The sequence below is a fragment of the Octopus bimaculoides genome, chromosome 22 (assembly GCF_001194135.2).
Source record: "Octopus bimaculoides isolate UCB-OBI-ISO-001 chromosome 22, ASM119413v2, whole genome shotgun sequence".
Lineage (NCBI taxonomy): Eukaryota > Metazoa > Mollusca > Cephalopoda > Octopoda > Octopodidae > Octopus > Octopus bimaculoides.
The window spans coordinates 15,023,133-15,041,192 of record NC_069002.1 but is presented as its reverse complement, the minus strand read 5'-3'; the positions used below and the strand labels follow the sequence as shown (position 1 = coordinate 15,041,192).

Genomic DNA, 18,060 nt, shown 5'->3' with positions numbered 1-18,060 from the left:
GTATTGAGAAGGATACCTCGTGGTATTTGTTTTGCATCTTTGCACTTTGAGTTCAAATCTCACTGTGTCCAACTTGGGCGACTTTGAAACCAATTATAATGACATTGATATTAATAATTATGATAATAATAATAATGATGATAATGGTTATGTTAGTAGTCATTGTAATAATGGTAAGCAATGGTGATGATGGTTGTGATATAATTTGAATTAATTACTTATGAATACATTTCCTTTTTAATTGTTATTCTGTAGTAACAGATATAACAGAAATTATCCAGGAAACAATGATGGAAAGTCCACCCAAGAAATGCATTACAGAAAATGTGACCACCAATTTTGAATTCAATACCACATTTATTCCACAAGTAAGTAGAATATTTCATATTTTTACTTAGATGTTTCTTGTCTTTTTAATATACCAAGCTTTATTTTCTCATTTTATATTGTGTCATATGTAAAATATGGCTGTGTAGAGGTGCAGGCCTGGCTGTGTGGTAAGAAGCTTGCTTCCCAACCACATGGTTTCACTTGCCCAAGTGTCTTCTACTATAGCTTTGGGCCGACCAAAGCCTTGTGAGTGGATTTGGAAGACACAAACTGAAAGAAGTCCATCATGTGTGTGTTTGCCCCCTAATTAACTGGTGTTGGTGTGTTTACATCCTCATAACTTATCGGTTTGGTAAAAGTGATCAATAGAATAAGTACTAGGCTTAAAATATAAGTTTTGGGGTTGATTTGTTTAACTAAAAAGCATTCAAGGCACTGTTCCAGCATGGCCACAGTCAAATGACTGAAACAAGTAAAAGAAAGAATAAAATAAATGACAGCCTTTATGTTTGATTCTTGCAACCACATCTTAGCAACTTCAATTCTCAGGACTCCATATTTATCAACCTTTTCCCTTTTTTTCACGATAATATGTTGATCTTCTGCACTGTCACATTGATTATTAGGCACTCTTGTGCCTAAAGGTTACTATATCTGGCCTTTGGTGCTTTAACATCTTGTCTGTCTGGAAGTCAAAATCCCAGAGGATTTTTGCCTTCCCCTTTTCGTTCATTACCTTTTCTGGTGTCTATTGGTACTATGCACCCATTACCTCATATCCATACTTCCAGCATAGTAGCTAGGGAAGTTTTGGGCTACTTTGTGGTGCCTCCTCTTGTACTCTTTCTGCACAAGACTTTCACAAGCACAAACAATGTGATTCATGCTTTGGACCTCCTTCCCACACATTCTGCAGAGGTTCGTTGCACTTGTGTGGTATATTTCCACGTGGTTATTATTATTAAGGCAGTAAGCATGTATAATTGTTAGCGAGCTAGACAAAATTCTTTGTGGCATTTGTTCCAGCTTTATGTTTAGTGTTCAAATTCCACTGACCTCAATGAAAAAAGCTCAAAGCAGTCACTGGAGAAAACAAGACAGGATGGTCACAGGTGGAATGCTATTGACTAGAGATTTTAATGGGAAGCTGGGATTGCAACAGCAATGATTAAAATATTTAACTTAATTTTGTTTTTCTTATATTATCTCTTTCTTTATGGAAAATATAATCAAGGTTTTTCTGGAAAACACATCAATCATTTTTTGTTTTTCGTTTTTTTTGCCATAGGAATTGAAGTGGCCAACTGAGTCTGGTATCACTGTAAAGATTGCGACTGAAAAATGTCAAACTTTCATAAAAAATAAGACCTCTACCAAGGCCTGCTTGGATGTACTTCCTAATTCTGATTTGGTAACAACAGTTGATTCCTGCGTCACTGATATACAGGTGAGGTTGCATAAATTCTGTTAAGATAATTTCATGACATTCCAATAAGCACATTTACACAGGCACAGAGTGTCTCACATATATTAAAGTCATGGAAACTAGGTCTGAAAATTAGAATCTTTATATTAGAGGCACAAAGCTATATTTAATTTGCAATATATTATTACTTGGTCAAAAGTTTGGAACATGGGTCTGAAAATGTTTTCTTCTAGATATTGAACCATTGGATCAGTTATTAAGTATGTATATCTCTATATTGGATATATTTGAATCACATTGTACTTGGGCATAATTTTAAATTAAAAAAAAAGGTTCCAAACTTTTGGCCATGACTGTACATACATCCATGAACATACATACATATACAGGCAAGTCAGTGACTACATGTTCACGTATATAGGATAACACATCACTTTTCAGGTGGGCAAGCCCTGTAGTCACTTTTTCAGCAAGTCACTTGCTCCTCTCTCTCTCTCTCTCATAGTTTCTTATTCATCCAGTCTATACCCCGCTCAGTTGAGAGGTCTTAACTTACAGGTACTTGGTGTCCTCACCAGTGCTGGTATCATGTAAAAAGCATCCACTACATTCTGTTAAGTGGTTGGTGTTAGGAAAGGCATTGAGTTGTAGAAACCATGCCAAATCAGGCATTGCACCTAGTGGAGCCCTCTGGCTCATCTGTTCATGTTGAACCATACAACCCATGCCAGCATGGAAAAAGGATGTTAAATGATGATGATGATATGTACAAGCCCACATATATTCATACATATGCATCTATTTATATTCATACATGTATACTAACAGTGGAGGCGCAATGGCCCAGTGGCTAGGGCAGCGGACTCATGGTGATATGATCACGGTTTCGATTCCCAGACCGGGTGTTGTGAGTGTTTATTGAGCCAAAACACCTAAAGCTCCACAAGGCTCCGGCAGGGGATGGTGGCGAACCCTGCTGTACTCTTCCACCACAAATTTCTCTCACTCTTACTTCCTGTTTCTGTTGTGCCTGTAATTCAAAGGGTCAGCCTTGTCACGCTGAATATCCCCGAGAACTACGTTAAGGGTACACGTGTCTGTGGAGTGCTCAGCCACTTGCACGTTAATTTGACGAGCAGGCTGTTCCGTTGATTGGATCAACTGGAACCCACGACATTGTAAACGACAGAGTGCCAACAACATGTATACTAACATATACAAACATATACACATATAAAAACACACACATTCATGCATGCACACACACACACACATAAGCAGATGTGCTTATGCCTACATATTCATGTTTGTAAACAGTCAGCTATAGTCATAGTGCTTCTTGTTGTATTTCAAACCTATTTTACTCTAAATATATTCCAGATTATGGACAACTTTTTCTGGGTTGATGAAGCTTTACAGAACTATCTTCAGTTGTGCCTCATTGAAGTAAACACCAATGTTGAACTGTGGAAAAACGATTCTTCAAATGGCACTGACAAATCACCAGCAGAAATAATTCAGGATAATATTTGTCCAAGTGAATGTAATGATCAAGGAAAATGTGTTGAGGGTAATTCATTAATTCTTTCTCTTCCCTCTAATTGTCTAATGAATGGATTCATTAATTACCTGTATCTAACTATTTACCATTTCTAAAATTTATTTCAGAATTTTAATAGAATTGGTTTTGTCAATTTGACCAATTTTAGCACAAGTTGTTGGTGCATAGCTCAGTGGTTAGAGCATCAGTCTCACAATCATGAGGTAGTGAGTTCAGTTTTTCAACCTGGGTGTGTGTTTTTCTTCATCATCATCATCGTCATCGTTTAACGTCCGCTTTCCATGCTAGCATGGGTTGGACGATTTAACTCAGGACTGGTGAAACCAGATGGCTACACCAGGCTCCAATCTGATTTGGCAGAGTTTCTCCAGCTGGATGCCCTTCCTAACGCCAACCACTCTGAGAGTGCAGTGGGTGCTTTTACATGCCACCGGCACGAAGGCCAGTCAGGCGGTACTGGCAATGGCCATGCTCAAAATGGTGTATTTTACGTGTCACCTGTACAGGAACCAGTTCGGCGGCACTGGCAACGATCTCACTCAAATGTCTTTCTCTTGAGTAAGACACTTTATTTCATGTTGTTTCAGTTCACTCAGCTGTAGAAATGAGTTGCAACATCACTGGTGCCAAGCTGTATTGCCCTTTGCCTTTCTCTTGGATAACATCAGTGGCATGAAGAGGGGATGCATGGTATGTATGGGTGACTGCTTGTCTCCATAAACAAATTTGTCTGGACTTGTGCCTTTACTCTATGTACATATAATGGCATGAAGAGAGGAGGCTGGTATGCTGGTCTTCCATAAACAGCTTTGCTTGGACTTGTGCCTCGGAAAGTAACTTTCTAGGTGGAAGCACAACACAGACACAGCATAAACGTGGAGGTATAACATAGACACAGCATAAACATGAAGGCGCAACATAGAGACACAGTTACTGAAAATGAATTCTACCCTTAAGTTGTCTTTGGTCAGTTAAAGGCTATAGCAGAAAGCAGCTAGCCAAGTTCTGTACATTGAGAACAAACTGGGAACCATATGGTTGCAAAACGAACTTCTTTATTATTTTTTGTATAAGACTTTTTGTGTAGGACTTAAAGTAACTGTAAAGAAATCAACATTTTTTATTCTTCAGGTATCTGTGTATGTGATAGCCAATTTGAGGGTGTTGACTGTTCTATAAACAAAATCAAAGGACCTACAGTATTTGAGCTGAAAACGAAATTTTGTGACACAAAAGTATATAAATGTAACAAAGCAATTGTATTTGGAGAGAACTTCTTAGACAGTTCCACTTTAACTTGTCATTTGATATTTCAAAATGTAAGTAATTCATAATCACTTAAATTTTTCCTAATTTCTTAAATTTTTCATTTTTGCCATCTAATCATATTAGCCTTAAAATTCCAAACAATATTTGATTTGTAATGACTTTCATTGTGAAGGACTTATTAAAAATATTGTTTTCTAAATTATATATATATATTGCCATGTTGCACCGCTGAACTCTACACAGTTTTTCTCTCTCCATTTTTTTTTTTTTTCATTACCTCTCCTTTTTTTTCTTTTTAATCCCTTCTGTCGAAGAGCAGAGACTTGAAACATTTTTCCCAAGCATTAGACCAACACACCTGCTTGTTGTTCCTACACCTGTATTTGTCTTTTATTTTCTGTAAATTTGAACTATATATATATATATATATATATATATATGGTTCTGGGTTCAGTCCCACTGCTAGTACTGAATTAAGTAAATTTATTTCCTCTTGACTCTGAACTGTAAATACATATACTTTGAGCAGAAACAGCTTGCTGGTGTGTGTAACAGATTATCCCATCTATTTCTCATATCATATTATGTATAAATAGCCACTAGCTTTTGTTAAGTTTGTGAATTCAAAATCTTTTAATCACATCTTGTGCAACTCTTGCAGCAACACTGCAACCAATGTTCTGTGTAAGGTGGTCAGTAATGGGAAGGGTATCCAGCAATAGAAGCAACAAGAAGAGTATCCAGTAATAGGAGGAGGAGGGGGAGGAGGAGGAGGAGGAGTGTAGCTTAAAAGCATTATAGGTTTGCTTGTCCTCCTCTTCCATTTATGATTAATTTGTGAAAAAAAAAAATAAATGGCTATATATTATTGTAGATATCATATAGAAGAAATTGTACTGTTTGTGTCACTGTATTGATTTTAAAAAATCCCACAGGACTTTTGAAGGTCCTTTTCTCAAAAGGGAATATATCATTTCTGATTGAGTGCTTTTGTTTTGTAGACTGATTCACAAGTTCTAGGCCAGTACATAACAAGTGAACAAGTACAATGTCCCATACAGCAAGAAGGTAAATACGAGATTTCAATAAGCAACAATGGAGTTCTGAAAAGTAGTGAAACAGTGGCCTTTACAAAGTATGATTCAACATGCCAAATATGTACAGAAAATTCCTGTTCCAAAAAGGTAAATATCTGCTGAAGTAACTTTTCAATTTCCCTGTTAACCATAGAACCCTTACGAGGTTGCTCTATCTGCTGGAAATACTTTTGTAAAAGAGTCCATGCAGTACCATGTAATTGCACCCATGTGGTGCCACGTAAAAACAACCAGCATACTTTGTAAAAATCTTTAACTTTCTCTCAGTGTCAGAAATATTTTTAACTTGCTGCATTTCTTTCAGCTCTTTACATTATATTCTGAGTTCAAATCCCACTAAAGTTAGTTTTGCTTTTATCCTTCTGGGTGTCAGTCAAGTATAGAGTTGATTGATGGTGTCAGTTAACTCCTTCCTCTTAAAATGAGCATTCCTTGAGTCTAAATCAGAAACAACTTAGAATAACAGGAATGTTGTTGTTGGCACTCCGTTGCTTATGAGGTCGAGGGTTCCAGTTGATCCGATCAACGGAACAGTCTGCTCGTGAAATTAACGTGCAAGTAGCTGAGCACTCCACAGACACGTGTACCCTTAACGTAGTTCTCGGGGATATTCAGCGTGACACAGTGTGACAAGGCTGACCCTTTGAATTACAGGCACAACAGAAACAGGAAGAACGAGTGAGAGAAAGTTGTGGTGAAAGAGTACAGCAGGGTTCGAAACTCACCCACCCCCTGCCAGAACCTCGTGGAGCTTTTAGGTGTTTTGGCTCAATAAACACTCACAACGCCTGGTCTGGGAATCGAAACCGTGATCCTATGACCGCGAGTCCGCTGCCCTAACCACCGGGCCATTGCGCCTCCGAATAACAGGAATAAGATGACACAATAAACCATAAATAACTGGTTTCAAATTTTTGTACAAGGCCAGCAGTCTTAGGGGAGAAGGCAAATCGATTCCAATGAACCCAGTGCTCTGCAGGTACTTATTTTCTCACCCCAAAAGGTATGAAAGGCAAAAACCAACCTCAGCAGAATTTGAACTCAGAATGTAATACCAGATGAAATACTGCTAAGCATTTTGGCCATTGTGCTAATGATTCTGCCAGCTTGAAAATTGAATTATTTTTCATAAATTTTTGTTTATTTTGCAGAGTAATATTTGCCAGATTGGTGGAAATTGCGTTGGAGATTTTTACTTTAATGAGAAAAATTTTCTGGAAGTTTGTATATCATCAAATTCCTCTGATGCATGGTCAAAATTCCATGGTTAGATTGATTTTTTTTTTAATATTAATTTTAAGTGTATGGATGATGAACTGCAAAGATTTTGATATTATAATATGTGAAAATGATTACATTAATAATTCTTTCTAATGGAGGCACAAGGCCTCGAATTTGTTGGGTAGGGACTAGTCAATTATATCAACCCCAGTACACAACTGGTATTTAATTTATTGACCCCGAAAGGATGAAAGGCAAAGTCATCCTTGGCAGAATTTGAACTTGGGTTGAAATACTGCTAAGCATTGCGTCCAGTGCGTTAACATTTCTGTCAACTAAGTGCCTTAATGATAATAATAATGATAATAAACCAACAAAAAGACTAATAGTTTCAATGTTAAAGGGATGTAACTAAATACCACAAGGTATTTCATCAACCACCCTTTCAAGTTTCATCCTCAGTGTCGATCAGCATCTTCATCACCTCCACCACCATTGTCATCATCATCATCATCGTCATCATCATTACCACCATATCATTATCATCATCATCACCATCAGCAGGTTTCTACATCTGCTTTTGTTATGAATTGGATGAGAATCTGTTGAGACACTGCCAGTCTACAGAAGACTGTCCTATCATTGTCAGCCTTTCATTCCATTTTGAAGACATCTTCCCATTGAATTGTTGTTCAATGAAGCATGCAACAGCTGGTCACATTTGAACAATATTTTCTTATTTTAGTGTCCTTTGTCTGAAATCTTTCATCACATGGGATGGAGAGTCACTGAAGAGGTCACAGGAGGGTTGACAAAAGATTTCGGACAAAGAACACTAAAATAAGATAAAATAATAAAGCTGAAGTGATGAACAAACATATAGTGAGTTTCGTTAATTGGCAAAAAAATATGACCATCCCAAAATATAACTATTTGTTTCAACACAAGATTTCACATCAGGAATCTTGAAAAACAAATACATAAACATAACAGGCATATTCGTGTGGTGAAGGCGATGCTGTGTTGTGCAGGCATGGCTGTGTGGTACAGCTATGGCTGTCTCATGCAGGCATGACTGTGTGGCACAGGCGTTGGTGTGTGGTAAGAAGCTTGCTTCCCAGCTACATGGTTCCCGGTTCAGTCCCATTGCATTGTACCTTGGGCAAGTGTCTTCTACTATAACCTCAGGATGGCCGAAGTCTTGTGAGCTGATTTGGTTGATAGAAACTGAAAGAAGCCCATATATATATATATATATGTGTGTGTGTGTGTGTGTGTGTGTGTGTGCGTGCGTGTGTGTGTGTGTATACTTATGTGGGTCTTTGTGTCTGTGTTTTCCACCACCACCACCATCACTTGACAACCAATGTTGGTGTGTTTATGCCCTGTAACTTAGCGATTTGGCAAAAACGATTGATAGAACAAGTACTAGGCTTACAAAGAATAAGGTTTCTTCAACTAAAAAAACCCTTAAAGGGAGTGCTCAAGCATGGCCGAAGTCAAATTACTGAAACAGGTAAAAGAATAAAAGAATATACACAGACAGACAGACAGACAGACAGACAGACACAGACAGACAGACAGACAGACAGACAGACAGACAGATGTATACATATGCACACACACATTGATGTAATTATAAATTTGTGTTTGTGTGTTTCACCACTTGACAAATGCTGTTGTTTTGTTTACATTCTTTCATCCTTCTGGGGTCAACAAATTAAGTACCAGTTAAATACTGGGATCAGTGTAATTGATTTACCCCCTCCCCAAAATTCCAGGCCTTGTGCCTATAGTAGAAAGGATTGTTGTTATTATTGTTATTATTATTATTATTATTATTATTACTATGTATGACTGGCACTTTGTTGGTTATGGCAAGGGTTCTAGTTAATCTGATCAATGGAACAGCCTTCTTGTGAAATTAACATGCATGTCAGTAAGCACTCCACAGACACAAGTACCCTTGACGTAGTTCTCAAGGCATTTCAGCATGACACAGAGTGTGACAAGCCTGGCCCTTTGAAACACAAGTACTGTTCAATTTTGCCAGCTGAGTGGATTAGAACAATGTAAAATAAAATCTCTTGCTCAAGGACACAATGTGTCTCCAGGAATTGAACTCACGACCTTGCCATTGTGAGTCGAATAACCCCTAAGCCACACTAAGCCTTCACACACACACACACGCACATACACACACACACACACATATAACATACATGAGCAAGATTTCTGTATATATTTCTGCAGACCAATTTCTCTCTATAGGTATTGGCCAACCCAAAGTTCTGTTAGAAGACACTTGGCCATGGTGCCATGCTGTAAGAATGAACCTGAAACCATGTGGTTGAAGAGTAAACTTTGTTGCCACATGATCATGCATGTGCCTACTGATAATTAAATGAGTAAAATTTAATTGAAGTCAGTGATTAAATATTTTTGCTTATTTTAATTCTTTCTTTTCTTATTTCTTTTCAGTCAATCAAATGCAACTAATTGTTATCATTTTCTTGCAAATTGAGAACAACGTCTTGATCACAACAAGTGTTAATATTTCGGTGTTTGGGAAACCTGGCTTGGTTGAAGGACCAAGAAGAGGCAAATACATTGACCTTAAGCAAGATGGACAATATCTTCTGCTAACTGGTACCGCGACTTGTTTGCAAGACCCCAGCTTTTGTCCATTTGGTCTGTCAGTTTCATTTGATTTGAAAATCACTGATATGAAGAAAAGCTTTACAATTTTTTCAACAAGTATGGAAACTGCCAAAGGACAAGGTGTCAAGGTAAATGCATTATATTTCCCATTCTTTTTTGTTGTTGTTGTTTTCCTTGGCTATGCTACACACATAGCAGTCATTTCACATATCAAGAAAGCATTACCACAGTCTACACACCATTACCACTCCCTTTAACCATGACCAATACATCTCAAACCTCAGACTTCACTAAAAATGCTATATCCTACTGCTCAGAAGTATAGTATAGTTTACCTGTGCAGGGATGGGCATGGTGGGATGGTGGGGGTGGGGGGCAGTTAGCTTTGTTTATAATTACTACCTTCTACCTCTTTCTTGTTTCAGCCATTGGACTGTGGCCATGCTGGGGCTCTTATTTGAAGTGTTTTAGTTGAAGGAATCAACCATCAACCCCCAGCACTTATTTTGTTTAGGCCTCATACTCATTCTATTGGTCTCTTTTGTCAAATTGCTAAGTTATAGGAACATAAACAAACAAACACCAGTGGGGGACAAATACAAAGACATGCACGCACACACACACACACACACACACACACATATATATATACGTATATATTTACATACACATGCACACACACACACACATATATATATATATACATATATATTTACATACACACACATCTCTCTCTCTCTCTCTTTTTTTTTATAAATAAAACAATTTACGATGAACTGTTAAATCTCTGAACGATGTATAACAGATTTAACATTGCTTGTTTTCCCTTTTTTGAGATCAGTGAATAATTTCACTGGAAAAAGGATATATGTATTTTCATCGGGACATTTTTCGCATCAAAGGTCAGCGATTGTCGTACGCTGAGGACGGGTAAATACCCAGAAACTCGAGTCCGTACATATCGCAGATCAAGATGGGAAGGATGACTTCCCTTTGCAAATACAGACAGGACACAGATGTGTGTCAATAGCCAGCTGGAGGAGATGTTCTCCTGGGGCTAAAAGCAACAGTAACATCCACCCTTAGGGGTCAGCCACATTTAAGTGGCAAATATACTTCAATTTACGAAGAGTTACTACTGCAACATTTTTAATAAAAACCTGTTGTTGTTCACTATTTTTATGGTCCCTTTCCTCTATTTTTTACAGATTTTCTACTCTGATTATAAACTTTATGTCAACATTGTCAAAGGTAAAAAAGACTGGACAGTCTTCACTTCGGTGAAAAACATGAAAAAATTTTTCTATGCAGGATTTTCTTGGAATGAGCAATTTGGTCTGTCACTTCTCATTAATCATAAGGTAGTTGCGACAGCGAAATTTACTGAACAAGAAACAGCAGCTCCAAGATCCACTCACATATTCTTTGGAACAACATTTGAGAAAAAAGTTTTTGGTCGTTTCATAACTGGAGCATGGACAATTGTTACTGCTGTAAAACAAGTAAGAGAATATCTAAAGTTGGATACAGGTAAGAATTCTTTCAGCAACATTTTTGAAAATTTTAGATTATTTTTGTACATTTTCCTTTTTTTTTCTTTTTCTTTTTTTTTTTTGCAAACAAGATTTTTTTTCCCCAAACTAATAGAAAATTAAGTCAGTGCACAATATTACTTTAAAGGTAGAAACAAAGTAGAAAGTTATAATAAACTGAGCAAGTGAATTTGTTACAATGAACAAAACTCATAGAAACTGCATGAGTTTTCCAAGTGAACTCAGAGAATTTTAGTTGACTGTTGTTAGTGAAATGGACTGGCTGGTTATTTAGGAATACATCAAGTGGAGACAGTTGGTGTCTACCCTGTTTTGCAGTACCGTATAATACCCCGTTATATGTTATAAAACCGCAACATGATACAAAAGTGGCAATGACAATATACGTTAAAACAAATACAGATATATAACCATAAACATGTCTACAGAAATATACACACACACATGCACACTCATACACACACACTCATGCAGATGCATACATACAAACCTATATACATACATACTATCATACATACATACTCTGAGAACCATGATAGTTTGTAGTGGTGATGACATTTGTAAGGTGTTGTTTTGGGAGGAGGAGGATGAGGATGATGATGATGATGAAGAGGAGGAGGAGGAGGAGGAGGAAATAGTAAGGAGCTGACAACAAACATTCTATTTTTGTGAATGAAAATTTAAAACACAATCTTTCCTCTATTACTTAATACATGCACCTTAGCACAAATAATTGTTGTTACCACACCAACACTACGACGATTACCAACAAACAAACAAACCAACAAACAAACAACAGCTATTGCAAACAATAAATAAACATCACCACCACCACTGCTACTACCGTTATCTTTTATTCTATTTTTTCCCTCTGAATTCCTCTTTTTCTCTGAATTCCTCTTTTTTTTTTTATAAATAAATGTTGATTCACTTCATAATTGAAGCCAATACAGACTTTTGTACTCTCAAACTTTGGTGTTATGCCTAAGTAAAAAGAATTAGTTTTATAAATAAATAAAGAATACAATGTAATAAAAAAAAAAATTACGTTTTCTTAGAAATCAATTAATATTGACTCAATGTTAATTATTTGTTTTTAGCGGCACCTGAACTTGAAACTGTACCAGAGATCAGCTTTGAATATAATAATGACACAGAGAGCAAAAGCCTGAATGCTTCGTGTCAGTTTAAACCACTGAACAGAATTGATGTCAGTTATATACTACTGTGGAAGCTTGATGCTAAGGAAATCATTGAAGTACGCCTTCCAAATAATGTAAACAAACATCAACTACATGAAGACATGATTCCACGGTTCCAGTTTGGCAGCAAGGTAAGGAAACTAATTTTATCACCATCATCATCATCATTTTCATGTAACATCCATTTTAGATTCTGGCATGGGTTGGACTGTTGGACTGGAGCTGGCCAACTGAAGAGCTGCCCGGGCCCCATGTCTGTTTTGGCATGGTTTCTATGGCTGGATGCCCTTCCTAATGCCAACCACTTTACAGAGTGTAATGGGTGCCTTTATGCAGCACCAGTATGGGTGCTTTTATGTGGCACCAGCACCCATCAGCCTGCAAAATTAGGAATTCTCAGCTGGAGAGGGATGCAGGGGACACGCTTGTATGCGAGGACAACCACAATTTTACTTAAAGTAATTAAGATTGGCCTAATTTTCAAAAGCTTAAGCATCTGAGAAACATTGTTAAAGGGATTGTATTTTCTCAGATCTTATGTTTAAAGATGAAATGTAAAGTAAATGTAAATATTTGAAACTAGTTTCACCTCTCATATTAACAAATCTGTCATGCCTCAAGTCCTGGGACTCATACAGTGAGTTGCCCAGTCTCCATGGTGTATGAGTGGTCGAGATCACAACATCCCTCCTGGGTGTGATGCCAGTCCATTGTAGGATTATTCATTTACATCAGAATGGACTGGGACAAAGTGTAATGAAGTGTTTTGGCTCAAGAACACAACGCATCACACAGTCTGGGAAAAGAAACCATAATCTTGCAACTGAGTGTGCAACACCCTAACCCCAAGGCCATGCACCTTCACTTCTTCTTCTTCTAAAGATGGAGTTAATTTAGTTGGGAATGTGGAGTGAAGTTCTGATGTGGATCTTGAATTAGTGAATAATGTCATTACTATTAGATTCTTCGTTGAAATAAAGAGCTATACAGTAGATGCTTACTCAGATCAGTCAAATATCTATGATTGGATAGTGAATAATCAATGATTGCACTGTGACCACTCTATTTTCATTCATGAATATCACATGTTCTATCCAACTTCATTTTTCTTTATTGTGTTAACATCTATACCCAGTCCATGAAGAAAGGGTGTACAATGAATTTGTTACATGGTTTAACCTTGCCTTAACATGACTTTAGTAGAGTCTGTTGCTACCATTCATATCATGGCACTAGTTTCTTTTGTGTTCTCTCTCTCTCTCTCTCTCTCTCATTATACAGCTTTAAGTCATCACCTGTTTAACTCATCACCAGGTGTCTGTAATACCTAAATATTCTCCCTTTTAACTATTTCTAATCAAGTCATGATTTTCTCACCCATTTTTTTCTATACTGATATAGCTTTGACACAGTATTTTGATGCAGTATTTTATGGCTGGACGCTTTTCTTGTTGCAAACCTTACTTCTTTCCAAGTAAAATATTTATGTCGTTGCTGTTTCACATGGTGAACTACTCAATGGCCATGCATGTTTTCACTACATTCACATACGATGACACTGCTGCTGTTGTTTTATGCTAAAGCTTGTAAAGTGTGTCACCACATAAGGGAAGTTGCTGGACACAAATGGACAGTTGTAGGCAGTGGTTCTCAACTGGGTTCTATATGGCCTTTGAGGGTCCCATGCAACAAAAGAATAGATTGGAGATCTGCAATAGTATTTTAAGGGAACCTGAAAAAAGTTTGCTTCAGATGTATGTGTTGGTATATATTACAAGAAACAGCTAGTTTTTTTTTCCCCTAACATTTTACATAGCTCAACCTATACAGGTTAAAATGTGAAAAACAAAATAGGAATTTTGAAAGAAGTTTCAATAAAACTAGTTTTTAAATATTGAAAGGCTCTAGGGGTCTACCAGAATAAAATGGTAATCAAAGGGGTCCAGAGATTAAAAAAATGATTGAGAACCTCTGGTCATACACACACACACTCTATCTTGTACAGTTTCCACTTATTAATTTCATGCATATGACATTGCTTCGCGTAAAAGAATAGCAGAATGGTTTATGGGAAATTTGGACAGAGGTTCCTGTCTGCTATGAACATTCCTTGTATAATATGGCATTGCTTTATGTAAGGGAACAGCAAAAAGACACTTGTTTACAGTTCTATGCAGCATGAATGAACCCAAAACCACAAGCTTGCAAAGCAAACGTTTTAACCACACACTAATATCTGCACTAATCGACTTGTAATTAAGTCCTTAACCTAATCGTAAATTGTTCTTTACAGTTAATTTGTCAAGTATCCACATGTTTGTCTACCACGTGTGATCTGACGGGCAGTAAATGGATAAACAGCATACCAATTGTACCACAGATTTATGTAAGTAGATCTTTGCAGTTGTTTTTAGTTTTTAGTGTACAATCATTCCAAGAAACAACTTCCGATTTGTATATATGTTAACTGGTCAACAAACATACCACAAATTTTGAATTTTTACAATAATTCCACATCGCAACAAATTTCACATTTGTTTCTAAGAGTCATTTGCAGATTACATTTTCTTCGATATAACAAACCAACAAACAAGTCGCTATGTGATTGCTCATCTTGCTAGAAATATTATCTAAATCTCCCTCAAAATACACCCTGTCACCTTCAAAAAGAAAGGACACATTGAATAACATTGCCCTATGCACACTATTAGTAGGTACATTATTGCTTAAAAGAAAAGAAAAGATGGTTGTGAATTTTGATGATTAGATATACTCATCCATTTTTGATATCGATATTATATAGGCAAAGAAATAAATGCTGGTATTTTCTTTACTATATAAATGATATCTTCTCACATGAGACAATAAAATTGAATAATATGTCTTACAGTTTTATGTCTGTAATCGCTGTAACTTTTGAAAACTATAACATTATTCATGTCATTATGGAGGATCTGCCAAGGAACACAATTTTGAGGTTTCTCTCAGTTCTGAAGATGATTCAAGTGTTTAAGAATGTCTGATTAGAGACCAGCATGTCATGCACTTTAACTAATGTAACAGTTCATTAAATTGTGTAGTACAAGATACACTATGCCTAACAAAATTGCAATGTCAAGGCTGCAATTTCTTGGATCATAGAACTGACTCTGGCTAAACGGCAACAACAACAAGAAAAAAGCTATTACTTGATGCTTTGACTCTGTTTTTAAGCAACAGCTGATATTTTGAATACATTGTATAACAATATTTTATGGAGAATTCAATCAGGGGTTGTTGGCACTCCGTCGCTTACGACGTCGAGGGTTCCAGTTGATCCGATCAACGGAACAGCCTGCTCATGAAATTAACGTGCAAGTGGCTCAGCACTCCACAGACACGTGTACCCTTAACATAGTTCTCGGGGATATTCAGCATGACACAGTGTGACAAGGCTGGCCCTTTGAAATACAGGCACAGCAGAAACAAGAAGTAAGAGTGAGAGAAAGTTGTGGTGAAAGGGTACAACAGGGGTCGCCACCATCTCCTGCTGGAGCCTCGTGGAGCTTTAGGTGTTTTCGCTCAATAAACACTCACAACGCCTGGTCTGGGAATCGAAACCACGATCCTATGACCGCGAGTCCGCTGCCCTAACCACTGGGCCATTGCGCCTCCACTCGATCAGGGGTAGCTATCTCCTATAAACTTTCCTTGTACAAATCATCCAAAACAAAAAGTATTTTACTGGCAGAGTCATTAGTGTGTTGAATAAAATAGCTTGCAGTATCTGTTCTGGCTCTCTGAGTTCAAATCCTTCTCAAGTCAACTTTGCTTTTCATCATTTCAAAACCAATAAAGTATCATTCCAATGTTAGGATCATCTCTTTCTCATTGCAGGAGTTGAGGGCCTGTGATGAGGGTCTGCCTTGTTTACTCATTGTTCTCCTTATTTTCGATCTGTTACAGCTTAAAACCAAAACACTTACAATCAGAGAAGGCCAAGGATCAGCTGATATTCAAGTTCAAATCGACTTCCCTCCACGTTTGCTGTGTGAACCAAAAGACAGAAAAGAGTTCTGCCAGTTAAATATACACCCGGTTCTACCAGAAGTAAAGACTGACATCAAATGTCCCCAAACTAACCATTATGTGAGTCAGGCACTGTTTGGTTGGAAAGGAATGCCTTCTGACACGACGAAATTCTGTCAGTACCATGTGGACATGATGCTATCACATTCTGTCATCACGATCCCAATCAGTGCAAGCCTTGATGCCTTAATTGATAAGAAACAACAAAGGAAAATCGAAGTGTTTGCAGACATTATGATTGATCAAATATCTGACTCAGTTAAATCACTTGGGAAAGTTGATGTAAGTAAACTCTTCTTCTTTTCTTTCTTCTCCCCCTCCTCCTCCTCCTTCTTCTTCTCCTCCTCCTCTTCCTTCTTCTCCTCCTCCTCTTCCTTCTTCTTCTTCTTCTTCTTCTTCTTCTTTTCCTTCTTCTTCTTCTCCTTCTTCTTCTTCTTCTTTTCCTTCTTCTTCTTCTTCTTTTCCTTCTTCTTCTCCTTCTTCTTCTTCTTCTTCTTCTTCTTCTTCTTCTTCTTCTTATCCTCCTTCTTTTCCTTCTTATCCTCCTTCATCTTCTCCTCCTCCTCCTCCTTCTTCTTCAAAATATGTACTAAACAAAGTACTTGGGACTGGTATACTCCACAAAACCCCAAGAATGCTGTACCACAACAGCAGGGCTACAAGTAAAATGGGTGAAACCAGTAAACAGATATAAAATTTGAAGCATGTTTAACCAGTTAACATTTTCTCTCACTTCTTTTTCAGGTCAATATTGAAGACAATGATTCATTAGCATTGTGTCGTTCCATTAACGATCCTCACGTGACAACATTTGATGGAAGGTAAGACATTTCCTGGTATTTCAAAAAATAGGTAATTTTTAAACAAACAGAAATTGTCATGATAGAGTGTGTGCATGTGTGTGTAAATATGTATATGGGAAGAGAAAACTTAGAAAGTGGCATCAGTAGATGAACAAAGGCTACACAAAAAGAGTCAGCTGAAAGAAAAACAAAACTTCTAAAATATATAATAGATAAATATGCTCTGCTATATACATTGAGTACTTTATTCTCATGTTTGAAAATGAAAATACATTTAGACATTATATAAGGTGCTAATTTTCTTTCTTATCTCTTTTTTTTTTTACCATTTATCAGGCGTTACAATAACTTCTTTGAGGGTGAATTTGTCATGTACAGGCATAAAACCTTACCATATGAGGTAATTATACAGTATTTCTAATTAACATTTTTTTAATATCAAATGAAATGTACTGCTTGTATCTTTTAATTAACTTTCAAATAATAAAGAATCTGTCAGGGTTTTGTAAAACAAATTGCATTCTAACTCGTCATGAACATTTGGAATATAATTGAAGAAAATTTTCTTTAATAAAGTTATAATGTAATGTATTATGGTACATATAGACATAATATTTAGCTGAAGATCAGAATGGAGTATTCTTTGCTCTTAACTGTGAAACGATCGTACTAAATTAACTAAAGGCAAGTGGTTTTTACTCTTCTCTACTGTTTTTTGTTCTGTGTGTATCAAAACTATCGCTATCAATTTAGAGTAATAATTTGTAGTTTTGGAATCAGTAGTTCTTTGGCTGCTATTTCTGAATTCTCAGTATGTTGGAGAAGCAGGTTACTGTCAATCCCTATATATTTATGATTATATATGTATA

The 18,060-nt window shown here is 36.9% G+C and overlaps 1 protein-coding gene across 1 annotated transcript in view; it reads left to right on the top strand.

Moving 5' to 3' along the window:
* LOC106880038 (uncharacterized) overlaps positions 1-18,060 on the top strand; it is a 456,507-nt gene that overhangs the window by 350,193 nt on the left and 88,254 nt on the right. The window contains exons 157-169 of the mRNA XM_014929839.2: positions 256-368; positions 1,619-1,777; positions 3,137-3,326; positions 4,449-4,636; positions 5,588-5,770; positions 6,835-6,949; positions 9,386-9,693; positions 10,774-11,095; positions 12,219-12,451; positions 14,614-14,706; positions 16,266-16,670; positions 17,133-17,209; positions 17,528-17,591. Coding sequence (XP_014785325.2) covers positions 256-368; positions 1,619-1,777; positions 3,137-3,326; positions 4,449-4,636; positions 5,588-5,770; positions 6,835-6,949; positions 9,386-9,693; positions 10,774-11,095; positions 12,219-12,451; positions 14,614-14,706; positions 16,266-16,670; positions 17,133-17,209; positions 17,528-17,591 — 2,450 coding nt within the window. The remainder of the gene's footprint in view (positions 1-255; positions 369-1,618; positions 1,778-3,136; positions 3,327-4,448; positions 4,637-5,587; positions 5,771-6,834; positions 6,950-9,385; positions 9,694-10,773; positions 11,096-12,218; positions 12,452-14,613; positions 14,707-16,265; positions 16,671-17,132; positions 17,210-17,527; positions 17,592-18,060) is intronic.